Raw genomic sequence first — 18,055 nt, 5'->3', positions numbered from 1 at the left:
TAGTTAGCTGAAAGAAAGACACACTATTAAAATTATTAGCTAAAAGAAATGAACACGCTATTAAAATAGTTAGCTAAAAGACATGGACACGCCATTAAAATAGTTAGCTTAAAGTAATGGACAAACACCTGAAATATCTACTTAAAAGTGATGGGTAAATGGTTGAATAGTTAACAGAAATGGATAAATGTGTTATACTAGCTACAAGCAACAGTTGACATCTGACAAAAAAAGGTTTAAACCACTGGTTTACTCTGCTGTTGTATGTATGTACCTGCAGATTCAGCAGGGTGGCTCCAGTCCTCATTGCTTCGCTGATCTCCAGGTTGTACTGTTGCCGGGGGAAACGGGGAGGGCTCTGGTTGTTTGGGGGCAAAACTTCGATATAGACCGTAGTAATGGATGACCTGCAGGAGAAAGAGAGGAGAGAATGTGGTGAGGCAGATAGGACGGGCGTAGAGAGCACAAAGACAGAAAGAAAGAGCCTCTAACAGAGACACAGATAAAAAGAGGAATAGTAGGAGTGAAAGGGAAGGATGACAGGTAGTGTAGAGCTGGAGGGCAGCTATGAGGATAGCGGGTAGAGAAAGAAAGCAGTGTCAGGGAGGGTGAGCGCTCTATTATTTAAGGTAAGAGTGGTTGGCCTGTGTTTGTTTCCTGGCGCTTCATGCTGTGTTTAACTAATCGATAAGAACGTGGAGTCAACAACAGTGTGAGGCGAGCAGACCGCCGCCTTTGTGCAGGGCGTCACGTTTGACATACCCTGCTGTCGCTTCATTCATATAGCGACTACAGTGTTGTTTTACTGAGAGAAAACACACTGTTCTATTAATTTATTTATACCATCATTTAGCCTGCTGTGCCCTTTGTTGTATCTTTACGGGGAATAACATAAACAAGGGTTTTTATAGGAGAGGATGAAACGGGCTTAAATGCAAATTGAGGGGAAGAAAAATAATCACATTGAGTTTCTAATTTTTAAAAGGTGATGACAGCAAGTGAAAATGCATTTGGATTAGTATCTGGCGAATAGATAATAAAATCTCACTTTGTAAAAATGAAGTCTCAATTACACCCCGTTTACCTCCCCCCCCTCTGATAAACAGCTTTGTAGTTTCAATAAGCTGCTTTAAACTGCCATGTTTTAAATCAACACAACGCTTATTCCAAAAACAGCGAGTCACCACAATGACCTACAGTTGACGGAGCCCTATTCTGTGAACAGCTTGCTTCCGTCTGACAGTTTTTCCCTTTTCCGTAAATTATCAAGTTTAGTTTATAGATCTACAGTTTTCATCCCTCTGGCAAACTGACTTGCTTACATAATTGGAAGATTGGGAGACCAAGATGCAAGAGGGCCGGGACTTCAATATAAAAACTCTGCACTGGGAGAAATCTCAACTTCATTGACACGGGGTTACTTTTTGGGAACAAGGTTTCTCAAGGTAGAAACAGGAAAAATATGGGAAAGGGAAGGTGCAACCAATGAAGTGAAGGAAGAACCTACATGTTTGCAGCGATTAAAAGGAAAGGACTAAAACAAAAGACAGTCAACTGAGAAGATTTAACCTCCGACCTGTTAGGATTCAACTCAAATCTTAAAGAAAACATCTTGCCAGCTTTTCCACAAACATCTCTAAATGCGCTGTATGTCATTTCCACCCCTCATTCGAAACAAAACGAAAAGACCTGGATTATGGGAGTCGCTGACTCAACCTTTACTACCGTCCTCACTCTGACTCTCTCCAAGAAAATCTCTCTCTCTCCAAATCAAATGTATCCTCAAATAAAATCATGGATTTCTCGTGGTTTGAACATGTTGGAAACATTTGGGATGATGTAATTTCACAACTCAACAAAGTACATTGCAAAGGTTTTGCCCGTCTTTAGACATTTTGATGCTGGATGGGTGAGGGGGGGATGTATTTTATTTCATGAGCAGAGAGGAGAAGGGAAAATAAGAAAGAAGCACAGAACTCTGGTGAGTTTTCTGAATCGGTATGAATCAACCATAAAAAACAACCACTGCTGCTGATGAAAATCTATCTGATGGGACACGGGCAGAAATGTTCACAGCCGAGGAAATGTTTTTAAAGTTTTTATTCATGTCGGGTTTAATCTCGTCTGCGGATTCTCTACCCTAGAAGTAGCAACAGGCAACTACATGATCTGGCACCAAACTGAAATCCTCCAGAAATCTTAACCACATATATTATATTTAGCATCTCGGCATTAAGTTTTGGGATCTCTCTTGGGCAGTATATATGCACGAGTTTGCATTGACTGCAGACAGCAATTATCAGGATGAAAGAGTATCCTGTCAATCTTTCTAAAATGTTGAATAATTAATGATTTAACTTGGAAGTATAAGTCCAATATCACATTCTGTTAAATTCAAGTTGAATAAAAGTCGGTTTTGCTCCCACATGACATGAGTGATGTTGGGTTTTTACTAACCCGGAATTCCAGGGTAAGAAAAACCCACGGGGATTTACTTTGTGTTCCTACTTGGCGAGTTTCAGCGGGAGAGAGAACGGAGAGATTAGCTCCACTCAAACTGGATCATCGACTGAAAAAAAAAGAAAGCCTAAGAACCTCGGGTCTAAACAATAGCCCGCAAAAATCTCTTTAAGTTCACAACAACAAATAAATAAATGGATAAAGGCTTGGGAAAACGTAAGCCGCCAGACAAGAGTGTAAGCCCAGTGTTTTATTAAAACAATTCTGATGGCATTATTGATGAAAAACCGATGGAGGGGCTGGAGATTATTCAGTGGTTTACCCAGTTCTCCTTCCCTGTTTCAATTCCTAAAGCTCTCTGAGTACCAATGGAGGCAATTTCTTTTAAACTCTTCTTTATTATTTAATGCGCACAATCCACTGCACAGACAGTGTTACATACAATTCTTCTTACCAACACATGTGCAGCACTGAATTCTTAAAGGGAGAAAGAATAAAAAGTTGCTTGGTCTTGAGCGTCTTCTGTCCTCTTTGCATTAGAGTCACGCCTCGGCCTTGCTGCACACACAAATACCTTCCTCCTCTCCAGTTATTTAGAGCTATTTGTGGTCCAGCAAATCATTATTGGGTTAGATGAGTGTTTAGGTGAATGGGTTTGTCGCTGAATGCACTTCGCTTGACTGCGCCCCGTTCAGATTTCTCTGGACTGAGCATCAAATTGCTGCTCTGAGTATTACTGTACCAAAAGGTGAGTCGGGATGGTCTACGGTAAATGTTCTTTGAGTTTGGTTTAAGTTGTTTGTCTCCTGGGATTCTGACAAACATGCTTTTGATTATTATTATTTTTTTTATATCAACACAGTTCTCTGCAACAGTTGAGTAACCTTTCATGTTTTTGAGTGACCCAAAGCATGTTTTTATGCTTCAAGTGTATTTTCTTTTCAGCGTACTTTACTGTTCATTAGGCTGGGAGTGCTGTTGTCAGTGGACAGCTGGAGTGTTTATCTGCTACATCCATTGAAAGGGAAATTTAATTAAAAGGCTCACTTTAACATATTTGATATGATGTTTACGACTGCGTTTTACCTTAGGCGTAGACTTGAACGCAAGGAGGATTCAAGTCACTAGTGCTCGGCGCCAGCACGTCATTCAGTAGCACATTACCGGATGTAAATTTGGTGAGAAATGAAAGAGAACACAGTTGTTACAAGCCAACACGACTGCCAAATGTCTACTGCTGTTCGATCGACACCACCAGATACTTCCAAATGACACCTAGGGGGAGATTTCCAGCCTTTTTCGGTCACAACCAAAAGCCTACCTCTCATGGGAAGTTGGACCATCTCCATATGTGAATGTGGCGACCAAAATAGTTACTTTAAGCCACCTGGTTTTGTTAAGAGGTGGAGGTCTGTGGATCCACTTGAAGTGCTGCAGCAGGTAATCATCACGGATAATGATGAACCAGCTGTATATAGTCCTAAAGATAATATTATTACGCAATAATAGATAATACTGCAGACTGGCTGCTCATTCAACCATTTAGTTTCCTTTTCTGTTACAACACAGCTGTGACGTGAGTGCGTGGAAGAAAAGAAGTCCTTTAAGCGTTCCTTTAACAGAATTAGACAAAAGCAGCAAAAGCAAATAACGTGATTATTAATGTGTATTGAGTGACACATTACATTTTGAAAGTGACTTGCCACTGCTTACGATATGCAAAACCACCACCTCCGCATTCTACTTAATGCCTCTCAGGGTACAGTGCAAATTATCTCTTTATCTTCATCCCTATTTAGCTATTTATCCAACATCTTATCCTGTCTCATCTGTTCTCTCTGGTGGTGCCCCCCTTTTCTCTCTTACCCCTACAGTTTGATGAAAGTATAAATGAGACCCGCGAGCATAAACTGTTTTCAGTATTCCGCGATGCATCTATCTAGGCCATGGAGAAGCACTTTTAATCTGAGTTTCTCTAGGGTTCTTCAATGGGTTCCAGCCCCCCTTTACAGGGAGATGTATTACAGGCTGAGATCCAGCAGCATTAAAAAAAAAAATGGCTGTCACTCACATCTTGTTGGTGCCCACCAGCGACGGGGGGACGCGCCGCTCGTGTTGGGTCCTGACCCATGGTTTTAATAAATCGGGGAGCAGAGATAGATATTGATTTGTTATGCGGGTTATGTTTTCAGCAGAGATAAACAGGGGGTCTGGGGAAATTTGGGGACAATCTGTCAGCCAATCACTGGAACAACCTCAATCTGCAGTGGTTCACATTCTGTATTGATTTGGCAGCCACGTAGCTGGAGCCGGCACCAAAGCGGGGAGATGATTCTAGCTTTTATGATGACTGACAAACATTGTTGGAGGGAGGGAGCGATGCACTGCCGTCGTGACAAATAAAAACGTTTTGATACAGATAGAAGTGAGCTGTGATAACGCTTTGTTCTAAACTTATTATGTGTTTTATGAAACTGGATTGATTTATTAAAACGCAGTAGATGGATTCAGTTTGAATACATTCGAGCACAGCCGAGAAAATTTAATTTGTGTTGTTTCGTCGAACTTTTTTTTTTGAGTGCCTGAGATGCTGAAAGGGGTTTTAGAGCGTTTAATCATTAATTTTCAGTGGATATGTCCCAAGCTGAAGGGTATTGTGGCTGATCCTGGCATATTTCAAATCGATTGGTATCGGCTAAATCTAAACCAATTAAAATTCCGTGCTTTCTCTACTGAACTGTGTTTCAACCACCTCATCCTTTTCCTGCTCTACTTTACCAGAGACAGGCTCTACATAATGAGTCGACATGCTGAGATTGGCAAAAACGCACAGATTCACTTAAAGGAGCTCTATGTAACAATATGAAGCAATTCACAGGTATTAATCATTTTCTTATTGGTCATACGTGGGCAGACTGTAACGTGAGGTGAAAAATTGGACCTTCACCCTCTCTCTCTCTCTCTCTCTCGGTTGACTATACAAGCCTGTGGACGAGTTGTGAAGTTGTTTAATGCTGCTGCACTGTGGATTTCATTGTGAAGCACTCGGGTTGGATTTTCCACAACAGTCCAAACAATGTGACTTTACCCCAGACCTCACTTGGGACTTGATGGTCTTGTCTTGGGACTTAACTTTGGAATTGATTCAGGTCTTATTGGTTTTGGCTTCACACTTGACCTTGGACATGTTGGTCTGGACTTGGTCTTGATTTTGGACCTCACATGGGACCTGTTATGTGACTTGGGACTTGTCAATCTCAACATGGGACTTGTTTCTACCTAGACTGCCTCAGTACCTCTCTGCTCTTTTAGCAGAGGGCAACAGTTGCTAGTTTCAAAATGGTGTCCGCTGACAGAAAGTAACACTTCCAGCACAACAACAGTATTTGGATCAAGTAGCTTGTAAAGAACTAACTAATGGATTGCACTCAGTAACTGTAGATACTCAATGTTAAACGACTGCGATTATGACATTTCCTCATTTTTACTAGTTTCTGCTATTGACAAACGCCTTCAAAACAAGCAAATGTATCCAAATGAAACATAATTTTAATTAAATTTTAAAAGCACCAGAGCACATCAAGCTCACAGTCAGCCGCCGGGCAACATTTTACCATTACTGAGCATCTGTGGCCGACCACCCCCCTAGCTTTTTGTGGTGTGTTCGGCACCCTGCGAACTAGTTGGCCTTCACTGGTGGCAGTTCAATCAAATTAATCTGTTTAATCAGGGTGAATGCAGTCGGTTGGGGGTCTTGGCTTGCTGTTCAGCTCCGACAAAGCTAGTAAATTCACACAAGTGCAGTTAATCCTTTTTTTTCCCTCCCACATCCACCACATCGCTAACAACAATGCTATAATGTGCAAACTTTTTATATATTTTTAAGACAAAATTGTTACATTTCTCAAAACATATAGCAAAACAATTCAAGTGGATTCAGAAGTGTTGTTTCTTCACTGTGCTTTTAGGACAAAAAAATACACGACTGTGTCACTGCCATTGTTTCTTTTTGTTTTTCTCTCTTGTCCATCTTCAACGTTGTCATTTTCCTGTGAAGCTATTGTTTCTATGTTTGTTTTGCTGTACTTCTATACCACTTTTCAAAATCAATAAACGAAATATGGATGACTGACCCATCGGCTGTAGTTTTTAAAGTGTGTTCAACATACAGCTTTTAAAAGCAGTCACAACACTTTTCAAAGAAGATTTAGCAATTTTACCCATCAAAGTCTGTTCACAGGTTTTGTTGAGGACTACTGTGTATGTGGAAAAAAAGGTGTGTAAAGCCTTTTGAGGCTCAACCAAAAAGCAGAGCAACCAAAAAAATCTGCTCAAGTCATGGTTAAAACTGAAGGCGACGAGTCTAAACATGTAAAAAAAAAATCTGGTGGTGAAGAAAGAATTGAGCTGCTACCAACTCCTCATCTCTGCTTGAAGTGGCTCAAGGCTACTGTACCCGCTACTAGCACGATGTGGTGAAGTGGTTTTGATGAGGAAGAAGCATGCATCGCATTAAAATACAAAGTTTTTCTATATTAATCATCCATCATTAGTCCAACAGTGCACAAAGGAGGACTCTTTTAATCAATCTAACTACGTCAGCACAGGTTCTTTAGGGGCTGCTTTGTGTGTCGCTGTTGAAAACACGTTCATATTGTTTTCCTATATTCTAAAACTAAAACAGCTGCAAGGTGGTTTGATTAAAGGGGGTTTTTTTCATCAGGAGACTGATGAACAGAAATCTCCACGGTTGTTCCCTGACAGCTCAGATTAATCATTAAACTATTCAGTGACTTCCTCAAGTGTGTTTGGATAGAAACACATCAATAACAACAAGCCTAACCAACCTCAGAGTGATCAGCACCTCAGTATTGCACTGCACCTTTTCCTTCGTCTTCAAAGTAAAAAAAATCTTCATCAAACAGTCCTGAGTGTCGGTACCCAAGTGTTGCTTTTGTTCTATGCTTCTTGTCCTTTCCACAAGGACACAGTGCAGAGAGAATTTTTATCCCTTTTGTTGAGATAAGTGCAAAACACAAAGAACTACACCCGAGTGTGATGTGAGTATCAGGAAAACAACAGGCATAGTAGCAGCTCAGAATGTATGGCTTCACACTTTTATTGATGCCAATTTCTCACATGTTGTTTAAAGAGACTCCTCACCGTGTTTCTATATAAGACGATATGGAAGAAGAAACTAAAAAAAAGGAAGGAAGGAAAAGGAAAACGGGACAACATACATCAAAAAGCCTTTTGATGCATGTTTTCCCTCCTTTCTCAAACCTGCAATAGCGCTTGTCATGTTCCATGAACTGATTCCCTGTTTTATGATGTGTTTTGAGTCAAGTTGAAATGTGGTAAAAACAAGACAACGCTACATGGTCTGCCATATATGTTTGATTTGACCGGGACGAAACAATAATAACTAAAATATTTAAAGATTTTAACAGGAGTCAGTGTTTACGTGGTTTTAAGGGCTATTAAAAAAAGGTAAAAGTGTGTTTAATTTTTCAGAATCTGAGCCCGGTGTGCTTTGCTCAGCGGCTAAATTGCATTGTGGGTAATGTAGATGCCAGGTTTTGAAAAAGGAAAAAGAATGCATTGTGTAAAATAAGGTAATGTTTCTGGTATTGCTGTATCGACTTTGATCTTTGTCTTGTTAAACTGTCCATAGTGAGTCCCACAGTGCTGAAGGAGTGGACTGCTTTTCAAAACTGGTGCCTTCATTACCCAAAATGCATCTTTGTCAGTCATTAGAGGCAAACCATACTGACCATGATCACCTTTTCTTTTTTTTTTTCTCCCCCCCAAGTATTTTTTGGGCCTTTTATGGCTTTATTGATAGTACAGCTGAAGATATGACAGGAAACAGGGAGAGAGAGAGGGGGAGTGACACGCAGCAAAGGGACCTGGGCCGGGAGTCGAACCCAGGTCCACTGCAGAGCCTCGGCACATGGGATGCACACTCTACCAACTGAGCTAAACGGCGCCCCCCATGATCACCTTTTAAGTTTAGTTTTGGACCTCCAAGAGAAAAAGTTTGGGCACTCCGGCACTAAAAGAAATCAAACTCTTTGCCTGTGCAGTCGCTAAATCAATCAGTGGAGCAAATGTAGATTGACCGTGTTCTAGAGAGTGAACCATTCGATAGCTGTATTCGCTTCTGCTCTCAGTTATTGCACAGTAATCGCTAAAACTAAAACGAAATTTCACAAGTCAACTGCTGCCTGCCAGACTTGAGCTGTCTAATCAATACGCATAGTGTTTACAAAATATAAGGAGCTGTTGCATTTACCATGAAATAACCCCCATGTTGATGAATAGGCAGCTTGAGTTTGTGAGGTAGTGAAAGTTATGGCTCCTTATTGATTGAATCAGCGACAGAGAGATGAAATGCAGGAGATGGAAAACAGGAGACAGGGGAGAACAAAAATGGAAAAAAAAAAAGTCACCTTATTGAGTCAGTCCTCATCCTTTTGGAGTGCATTACCTCTAGTTTCTTTTACCGTCTTGCATTTATTCTAGACTGCCGTGTGCGTGCTTGCATTTGCTGAGACTGCCCCTTCCTTGAACTGCAAACAGTATAATTTCCTCTCCAATTCTCAGCAAGATGATAACTGGTGAGGAGCCCTTTCATTGCCTTTTGATTCTGCATTACTCTTTCTTTTTCTCATTTCTGCCTTACACTTATAGTAACAATTTTGAATCTCTTAGACTTCTTTCCTGCCATTAGCCAATACAAACCTTTAAATCATATATTTCTAAAAAGTGAAATTGGCACACCGGAAAAAGGGTGGAAAGGACGGAGAGAAAGTCGAGGAAAGATAAACACGGAGGGAGCGATGGAAAGTGCTGATGTGAAAGCTCGGGTAAGTTGATGACCTTTTCGAGGCTCCAGACAGACATGAGGGAAAACCTAAAAAAAAAACAAACCTGATGAGCAGACAGAGAGAAATCCTTACCGCCTATGAGGTACAGGCCCGTTGTCTATGGCTTCTACGGTTAAAGCGTAGCTCCGCCCAACAGTGAGCTCAACACCTGGTGCCACGGTGATGACCCCGGTGCTGTGAAGACGGATCATTCAATGCTGTTAAATGACTATGAACACTTTTATTCAAATGACTCATATGAAAGTGGTGGGTGTAGCATGTTTATGTCTATAATATTACAATTTTCAACACTACGCTTCTTCGGAAAATCTTCCACGGAACCACAGTGACCTTTTATGTCGACAGCAATTACTGATCATCATCATAGTTTTAAAGCTGGGAGACAGAGTTTTGGGTGCTTTCAAATCCTCTACAAGTTACTTTTGATACCATCATTATTTCCCCACTTGAATAATGTAGTGTGACGTATAACTGCTCTATGAACTGTGTGTCATTTTACTTTTGGTGCCAACTAATTTCAAGTTTTCTAACTCCTACTTCATCCATTACTTAGTTAAAATACGTGACTTTTTACATATTGTTTTGTATATATTCTTAATAGCTTTTGTTTATGGTGTTTATATAATGTAAGTTTTTACTAGCTTTACTGCTCACTTTTACATGGTGTATATCACTAGTATATATCTTTCAATATTGGCAGCTCTTCCAAGCATCAGCTGTGAAAATGGGCCATAGCAGCCTAACGTTAGCGTGTTAACGTCGATCTAAAAACTTGAACTACAGGGAAAAAAAAAAACGTTATGGTAAACTTATATATATATAAAAATAAATAACAAAGAAAGTGAACTGTGAAAAGTTAAGTATTTTATTTAAGTTATGGATGAAAAAGCAGAGAGATAACAGACGTACAATGCAGCCCCAGTAGCAAAAGGGTGTAAAGTGGATGTACGTCACACTGCATTTTGTGAGTGGAGAACAGCAACAGTACTAAGAACTCAAACCATGCCAGAGGAATCTTTACCATTGTGGATTTGTTGTGTCATGCCCATGTGAAAACGGCATTGACCAATATCTAAAAAGAAACTGGCTAAAACCTTCTCTTAAACCAAGCCTTTAGTGGCCCTGGTCGGTGGCTAACCGTTTCCTCTGTGCTTTTGCTAAGCTAACTGATATTAGCTTCATGTTTAGCATTAAAGACATGAAAGGGGTGTCTTCCCAACCAACATTCTGCAAAAAGAAAGCGTACTTCCCAACATGTCCTCACTTCAAATCAAAATCTAAATAATAACAACAGACTGCCAGTGATATATTTACCTGTTGCTGATAAGAAAATGTCCCTGGTCACCAGCTAAGATCCGATATGTGACCTGACCGTTGGGACCTGCATCGTAGTCAACTGCTGACAGCTAGGGGGAGAAAAACACACAAAAACACCATTGTATTATAAAAAACATAAACGCAATTTGTACTTTGAGTCTAAATACTACACATCTTAAGAAATGTGCCATTGTTTTTGACAGCGCGTACCTGTAACACAGTTTCTCCAGGCGCCATATCAGTAAAAAGATTAATGTTGTAAGAGACGTTTGCAAAAGTAGGAGTGTTGTCGTTAGCGTCCAGCACCGTAACGGTCACGCTAACCGGAATGCTCTCCTGGACGCCGTCGGATGCTAGGAGCTGAAAGACAGAGACACACAGAGAGAAGATACACAATGATTTATGCTGTATTTTTCTGACAACAACAAAATGTTCTCAGCCAAGCCACAAAAAGCTTCCTTTAGACGGTGGGCGGACTGTGTATTCAGGATCTCCTTGACATCTCAATAGTGTCTGTTTGTTTCCTTCTTTACTTTGAGGTGGAGTTGTTCTTGTTGCTTTTTATTTTCCTCTACATGTATACCCGTTCTGCATCTACTCTATATTTAAATTCACTGACAACATTACCTGACAATAGATGTAACCTTCTGAAACACATTCTTTGTTGAGTAGTACTCTATAGTTTCTTCAAAGTAATTACATATTTGGTAATAGGCCGAAAATCCCTTCCTTTCCAAGCGTTCCGTAAGAAGATCCATATCACTCTGCTTAATGTAGAAGTAGAGCAAGCAGGCGGTTGGGTTAGCTTGGACTGGACCCGATCCACCATTAAAGGCAGTGTCACAGTCACTGGTATCCAGATCTTCTGCCATTAAAAGACACCTACGCTTTCCTTCAGTGTTTGATATAAGCTCTTGTGCCTGTAAACGTTGTGCCTGTAAAGTTAAAAAAGATCAAAGTCCGCACTCAAAGAAATGTTGAGCGATTTCTTTAAGCAGATTTCATCCATCATCATATCATCATCATCTGTGCCACTCGACAATTTCTGCATTAAAAAGTATGCAGAGACCGTTAGCTGCCAAATCAGCTTAAGAACTGTATTCGAAAAAAGGAAACTGCATCTTGTATCTTACATTTGAGTTATGATGGTGCCTCATGTTAACTCACGGTCTCCTCTCCCTTTAAATCAGCACAAGCGTTTAAGTGTTCACTCGCATGTAAAACCAAATGAAATTTTCCACTTAAATGTTGGTTAAGCAGACTGCGCCGCTTTAAACTCACAACTTCTCTCCTCCTCCAGCGACTCCACTCTTCCATGAAGGCAATTTATACTACCTAATATACTAAAAAGATTTATTTCTCCCTTTTTTTTCCCCCTTTAGGGAAAAAAAAAAAAAATCATCCATATCAGAGTGTACATCAACAGAAGCGACAGAAGCTTCTTCACTGATACCAATCTTCTCCACGGGCTCATCTGCCAAGAAGCTGATTGACTCTCCTTTAAATGAAAATCATCTTCCACGTCTCGCAGCGCGCTCTCTCTCTCTCCCCCCTCCTCGGGTTTAATTTCTCCAGCAAAGCTTTCATGATGATTACCATACACCTCTGCCTTTTCAATCAATGCGCCAGACCTTCCTGCTTCTTCCGCCTTCGACTTCCAGATAGCTGCATGCGCACAAAAGGGCGCGTGGACTCAAACAATGTGCTGCTGCAGCGTACACACATGCATGCACGCACCGGGCCGACAGGCTGAACTTGACAGATAAACCGACTGCTATGTGAAATAACGATGCTTGTACATCATATGGTTAGGCGTTCACAGAGAGAGATGCTCTGCGCTTGGCAACCTACAGCTTTCTCTGTCTGTGCACCACCAATAAACGAAGCTCCTCAATTACACTGCCCTGAAATCAAATAAAGAATAAGAGGGGAGAGGAACAATAAAAGAAAAGCAGGGAGACTAGGAGAAAGGGGACCAGAGGAAGTCTCGTTCTTTGTTTGTTTTTTCTATCTATTTCTGCACTGGGTAATGGAGGAGCTGTGTGTGCGCCGGCTTGAATCTTGAAAAGTAGCCAAGCACTCATGAAAGCCCTGCGACAATGCAAACCTTGGGACCTCAAAAATAGGGAGGATCTGAAAACCGGAGTAAACAGGATTGAGGTCCCGAGTTTCAGAGGCTTTTATAGAACGAAGAAACACAATTACAAGCGCAACACGAAAAAAGATCTGTTACGTTTAATGATTTGGAATTTGCTTTTAATTCTGCGAAAAAACAATGCAGACTAATTTGGCCCCTCTGGCGGGAACCTGCACGAATCTCCGGCATTAACTAATATTCATCAGCACGGCTTTCCATGGTGATTAACATCAGCGTGACAGGAAAAAAAAAAAAAAAAAAACCGCGTGGCAGATTTAGCAAAATGTGTAGCCGCAAAACTTCTAATTAGAAACGGGAATTCTGTTTTCCTCAAAGTCTGAAATGTATTTATTTACTTCTGTATTTGCATGTCTGTCATTTAATGAGGTGGAACAGAGCGGTAGACGACGTGCCGCGCGGTGACCGAAGCAAGTTGTGATAGCAACGATGGGGAAAAGTTCTGAACATTTAGGAAAACTTGGAAAGGGCCAGTGGCAGACTCGAGATGGTTGAGGGGCAGGGGTGAAAAAAATAAGGGCACCAAGCTGTATGGGGTGGGGCATCAGTGGTAGGTCGACCCAGAGGACACTCTATCCACCATTGGGAGACTTCCACAGCTTGTTTCTAACATGTGGGCACCAGAGAGAGGGTGATCAGAATGAACCCTGCTAGTCATGCTTCAGAAATGCCTAGAAGTGCTATTTTCTAACATGTTTCTCCTCCCCCACACCATCCATTGTTTCCTTTCTGTGTAACCCCCTGCTCTCTTATTTCCCAGTCTTATCTCCTCTCACTCTCCGGTGCAACTGCCTCCAATTCCTCCTCTTTCCTGCCCATCTACCTCCTTTTTACCTCTTTGTATTCTTCTCCCACTCGCACCTCTTACTTCATTTTTCGCACCTCTCCTCCCACTTAGCTCCCCTTCTTCACCTCCTCTCTCTCTCTCTCTCTGTACGAGCTTATTTTTTTTTCCTCCCCCAACGACCGCCGCGGCAGTTTTTTAAAAGGTCTCTCTCCGATTTAAGGTTAAGTTATTCGAATGCATTCAGACGTTTATCTCTCTCGCAGGCACAAATATTGTACACGACGACACGGAAAAATGCAGAGGCTTTAGAGTACCGTGAATGTGTAGGAGTCCTGTGTCTCTCTGTCCAGTGGCTGCACCAGTGTGACATATCTTCTGATTCCAGATGCAGACATGGAGAAAACATGAATATGGCCGTCCAGGGATAACTGGAGCTGAGGATCCCTGGTCTGTTGGAGAGAAAGACAGATGTTAGACGAGACATGACAACAGAGATATTTGCTGAAAGTATGTGGGTACACGTTTGCACCTCTGAGCTGCTAAGTAGGTTCAAGTAAAGGAAAAGTTGATCCCAAAATCCGAAACACATGTTTTTCCCTCTTACCTCTCACAGAGTTTAGGAGACAACTACCCGAAAAGGTATGCCATTTTTCAAATATAATAACTAGAACAAATTGGTGAACGTTGTTGTTGGCTAGCCTCTCATCCATTAATAGATGCAAGTTTCTGTCGATATGTGATATGGGAGGCGGATGCAGTTCGGTAGAAAGACAATAGTTACTATGTTAAACTGCTCACAAGAAGGTCTGTGGATTGTCTTGAGTAACTGATCAATAATTTCCAGAAGAGAGATGGTTGTTGAGCTTTTCAGATGTAATTTTGGCACTTTGAGCACCACAGGCAGTGTGCCATCTATTGCATTACATTCAAGATGGAGTAGACATCTCTACGGCCGACATCTCCAACACTCTGCCAAACTTTTCCTGTAGAGGAAGTTATCCATTGAGATTTTTCGATGTGTGTAACGAATGATTGACCCATTAAAAAACATTTAACTTACACAGTATTGATAACAATCTACCTATGATTCCTTGTGCAACCCTTAAATTAGCCAACTTAACATTATGTTAAATCACTGTTCAGTACGTAACAGCAAATTAGTGAGGCCAACTCAGGGAGCGATCATTCCCAGGACGTCTAACAGACATTTCGCCGTGTCCCATCAGGCTTTCTGACAGGCGCTCACAGACACTAAAGGGTAACGTCGTGCGTCTGTGTGCAAAGCAGCGACGAAATACATGAGGACCTGGGGTCATCAATGCCTGGCTAACTACATATTATTAAAAACACATGCCATTCAGCTACACAACCTTGCAGGCCCACTTTAATTTGCAAAATATTTATTACATGGTTGTTGTGGCTGATTAGTGTGTGGGGAAAGAGGTTCCCTGCTCTGTCTCTTCTGAAAAACGTTAACGACCCCTTCTTTCAAGGAATACATTTAGATCATTTATACACACACATCGCTATAACGGTTTCTTTTTCTCCCTCTCCATCTGTATATATTTGGAAGGTTACAAATGATGACATATTACAAATTAAAGAAAAAAACTGGCACAAATGAGTGGAGAAACGCAACAAATGAAAACGCTTCCGCATGCAAAACAGCTGAGAGCAAAGAAGTGCTTTGACAGGAGTGGGGTGCGTGGAAAAAAAATCCCCTCTGAGGTTTTTCTTGACATCAAAATTCTCAGAAGAGAGCTGCGTGCGTGTGTGTGTGCACGTGTGTCGCCATACTGTGTGATGGAGAGGCAATCCTCAACCAAGTCCTCCCCTGACATTACACACAGTCACCTCCTCTCCCTCTCTGTGTGTGTGTATGCTGGACTGTGTGTGTGAGTGTGTGTGTGTGTGTGAGCTCTCATTCCAGATAAGGCTGGCTCAGCAGGGTAGGGGGGCTGATAATATTGTCGATGTAGCCAGTGTGGATATTGAGTCATAAATAAACACACACACACACACAGAGTTAGGGACACACTCTCACAGTTGTATGCACACACATAAATAAAAGTGATGGACGGCACATAGAGGCAATTAGAACTAATCATCATTGTTGGTACTTATTGCTGGAGGAAAGACCAGGGTTAGCAATATTTAAGATAACTCAACATATATCAATCACCACACACACACACACACACACACACACACACACACACAGTCTTGAAAACACACAGAAACACACACGTTATCCCCCACTAAGCCCATTCCCTGCTGTGGGGTCTTTTAGAAAGCAATGAGGCAAAGCTTGTTTTTGTCAAAACGCCTATGCTACATCTTAAACAAACTAAGCTCTTGGGAAACACATCTGCGATAACAACATTGCAGCACTGTAAATTCTTACATTATCACTGAGAGGCAATTTAAGAAGCGAAATGGTTTTACTATCCAGATTTACAGGGGAATTAGATAGGCCACTTCACACACACTGCAAGCGAGGCACAAAGCAGAGATTAAGTAGAACAAAAAGAAAGGGGCTGAAATGGACGCTTCAGCGGCTCAAAACTTCATTTCGGTGTACGGTCCCTCCTGCCGGTTGTGTTTACATGGCAATTTCTGTACATTTGAGGGCAGGAATTGGTTTGCTGACACACTCGAGACTTTCATTTAAAAGATGTGTTCAAAAAGGGCGTCTTTTCTGTCAATCCAAAATATATGGCTGTACCAGCACAGCATAGAAAAACACAAACAGCCATTGTCAAATCATTATTTAAAGTTGCCAAGTCAAAAGCGCCAGTATAAAATGGTAATATAGAGACTGATTTTCTGGACAACGCAAAAACGTGTTGGTGACTCATCCTGCAAACATAGAGTGTTTATGGCTGTTGGGCCTCACAGATTCATACAAAAACACAACTTTATAACTTTATCCTCTGGTTTCAGTTTACCTTCTGCAGTCCTCTGGCTGCTCTGCCTCAACAGATAGCTTTACTTGTTGCTAAATTTACTACTAATTACTGCTAACCAGCAGCCTCCAGGCGCAGTCTCGGAGAATGGCAGAGGCCAGTTGAGTTACAGGACCAGGGGATTTATAGAGTTTCCTGATGGACGCATACTGGTAGCTTTGTTGCTGACCTGGGTGCTGCTTAATGTGGCAGCTGAGTGAGCGGTTCACTGGGAGCTGCCGGTCCGGGCAGAGTCGGTTGCCCACTAGCTCCCTATTGGGGCACACATTCAGCTCTATTGGCTACTTTAAAAGGCAATCAATATCCACAACTAGTCCCTTTCTAGGTGTCTGTTTGTAGAGGACATGCGGATCTATGCTGAAGCGAAGTAGCACAGTATTAGCTTTTTGATGCCAACTTTCATATTTGTAAAGCAGCACGGCGGGCCCGACCTTTGGATTTCTGAAGCGGTGTTTAATTGGCTGTAGTGAATGTGTTACTCAACATCTAAAACATTTGGAGGGTTGAAACTTTATTTTAACTTTTCAACTTTCCAAACACCAAAACAGAGCAAAAGTGTGAATAATGGATTTCATAGTAGGTTTGTTTCTGCAAATGTTTGCATGTTTGCGCATATTTGAGACCCCTTTAACAGGGTTTTGGTTTTTACCCAGTCAAAGATAAAGCCAACTGAAGGTTTAGAGGACTCAGCAGAGGAGGAAAAAAGATGAGGAACAAGCTCAGCAGATACCTACAGGCACCTCTTTGTCTGTCAGCTATAAAGGAAATAGAATCATATACAGTAAGTGACTCCTGTAGCACAGGGCTACAATATAATACACAAAATCTTGCGTTATCAGAATGTGAAGAAATCCGTCACCTGTCACTACAATTCAATTTGTTCGGGCTCTTCTGCATTGTCTCTGTATTCACAAAAGCATGATTCTGACTTTCAAATGCTACAATTAGACTTTCGTCGGAACATGAGTCAGCTTTTACTGCTTTCAGTCAGTGTCAGCTGTGTATCCTCACCTCCTCCACATCGTTATCCAAGGCTACGATGGCCAGTGGAGCAGAAAGGCTGGCACTGGACGATATCGTGGTCCCCACCGGTGATGCCTCACTGACGTAGCCATGGTAACTGGTCTCCAGGAAGTAGGGTGCCTGGTTATTTTCATCCAGAACTTCTATTTGGAGGTTGGCAAAAGCCGGCAAGGGGTGACCGTTGTCCTGCTCCGCCTGAAGGAAGAGAGAGAAAGTAATGCTTCACCTTCTCTTCTCCGACCGCCGCTCTTGCTGCAGAAGTGGTGCTTAATGTGTGATTACATAGCAGTCAATTGAGATCCGACAAACGCCATTATACCGATTGATGCACGTTTACTTTGTAGCGGCAAACAAAACCATCTGCGCTTTCTCGTGCTCAAAGTCGGATTTAAATGAAGTGGAATGTTCTGGTGAGGTCGAGTCATTAATCACGGGTGAGTCACTTTTTATCCATCTG

General features: G+C 41.6%; 1 protein-coding gene across 1 annotated transcript in view; it reads right to left on the bottom strand.

Moving 5' to 3' along the window:
• Positions 1-18,055, bottom strand: part of LOC115571271 (protocadherin-15-like) — a 214,123-nt gene that overhangs the window by 111,333 nt on the left and 84,735 nt on the right. The window contains 6 exon segments of the mRNA XM_030400563.1: positions 275-407; positions 9,423-9,524; positions 10,665-10,756; positions 10,878-11,027; positions 13,924-14,058; positions 17,587-17,793. Of these exon segments, the coding sequence (XP_030256423.1) occupies positions 275-407; positions 9,423-9,524; positions 10,665-10,756; positions 10,878-11,027; positions 13,924-14,058; positions 17,587-17,793 (819 nt within the window).

The sequence above is a fragment of the Sparus aurata genome, chromosome 20 (genome assembly GCF_900880675.1).
Source record: "Sparus aurata chromosome 20, fSpaAur1.1, whole genome shotgun sequence".
Taxonomy (NCBI): domain Eukaryota; kingdom Metazoa; phylum Chordata; class Actinopteri; order Spariformes; family Sparidae; genus Sparus; species Sparus aurata.
The sequence above is the reverse complement of the archived record's forward strand: the minus strand, read 5'-3'. Positions and strand labels throughout refer to the sequence as shown.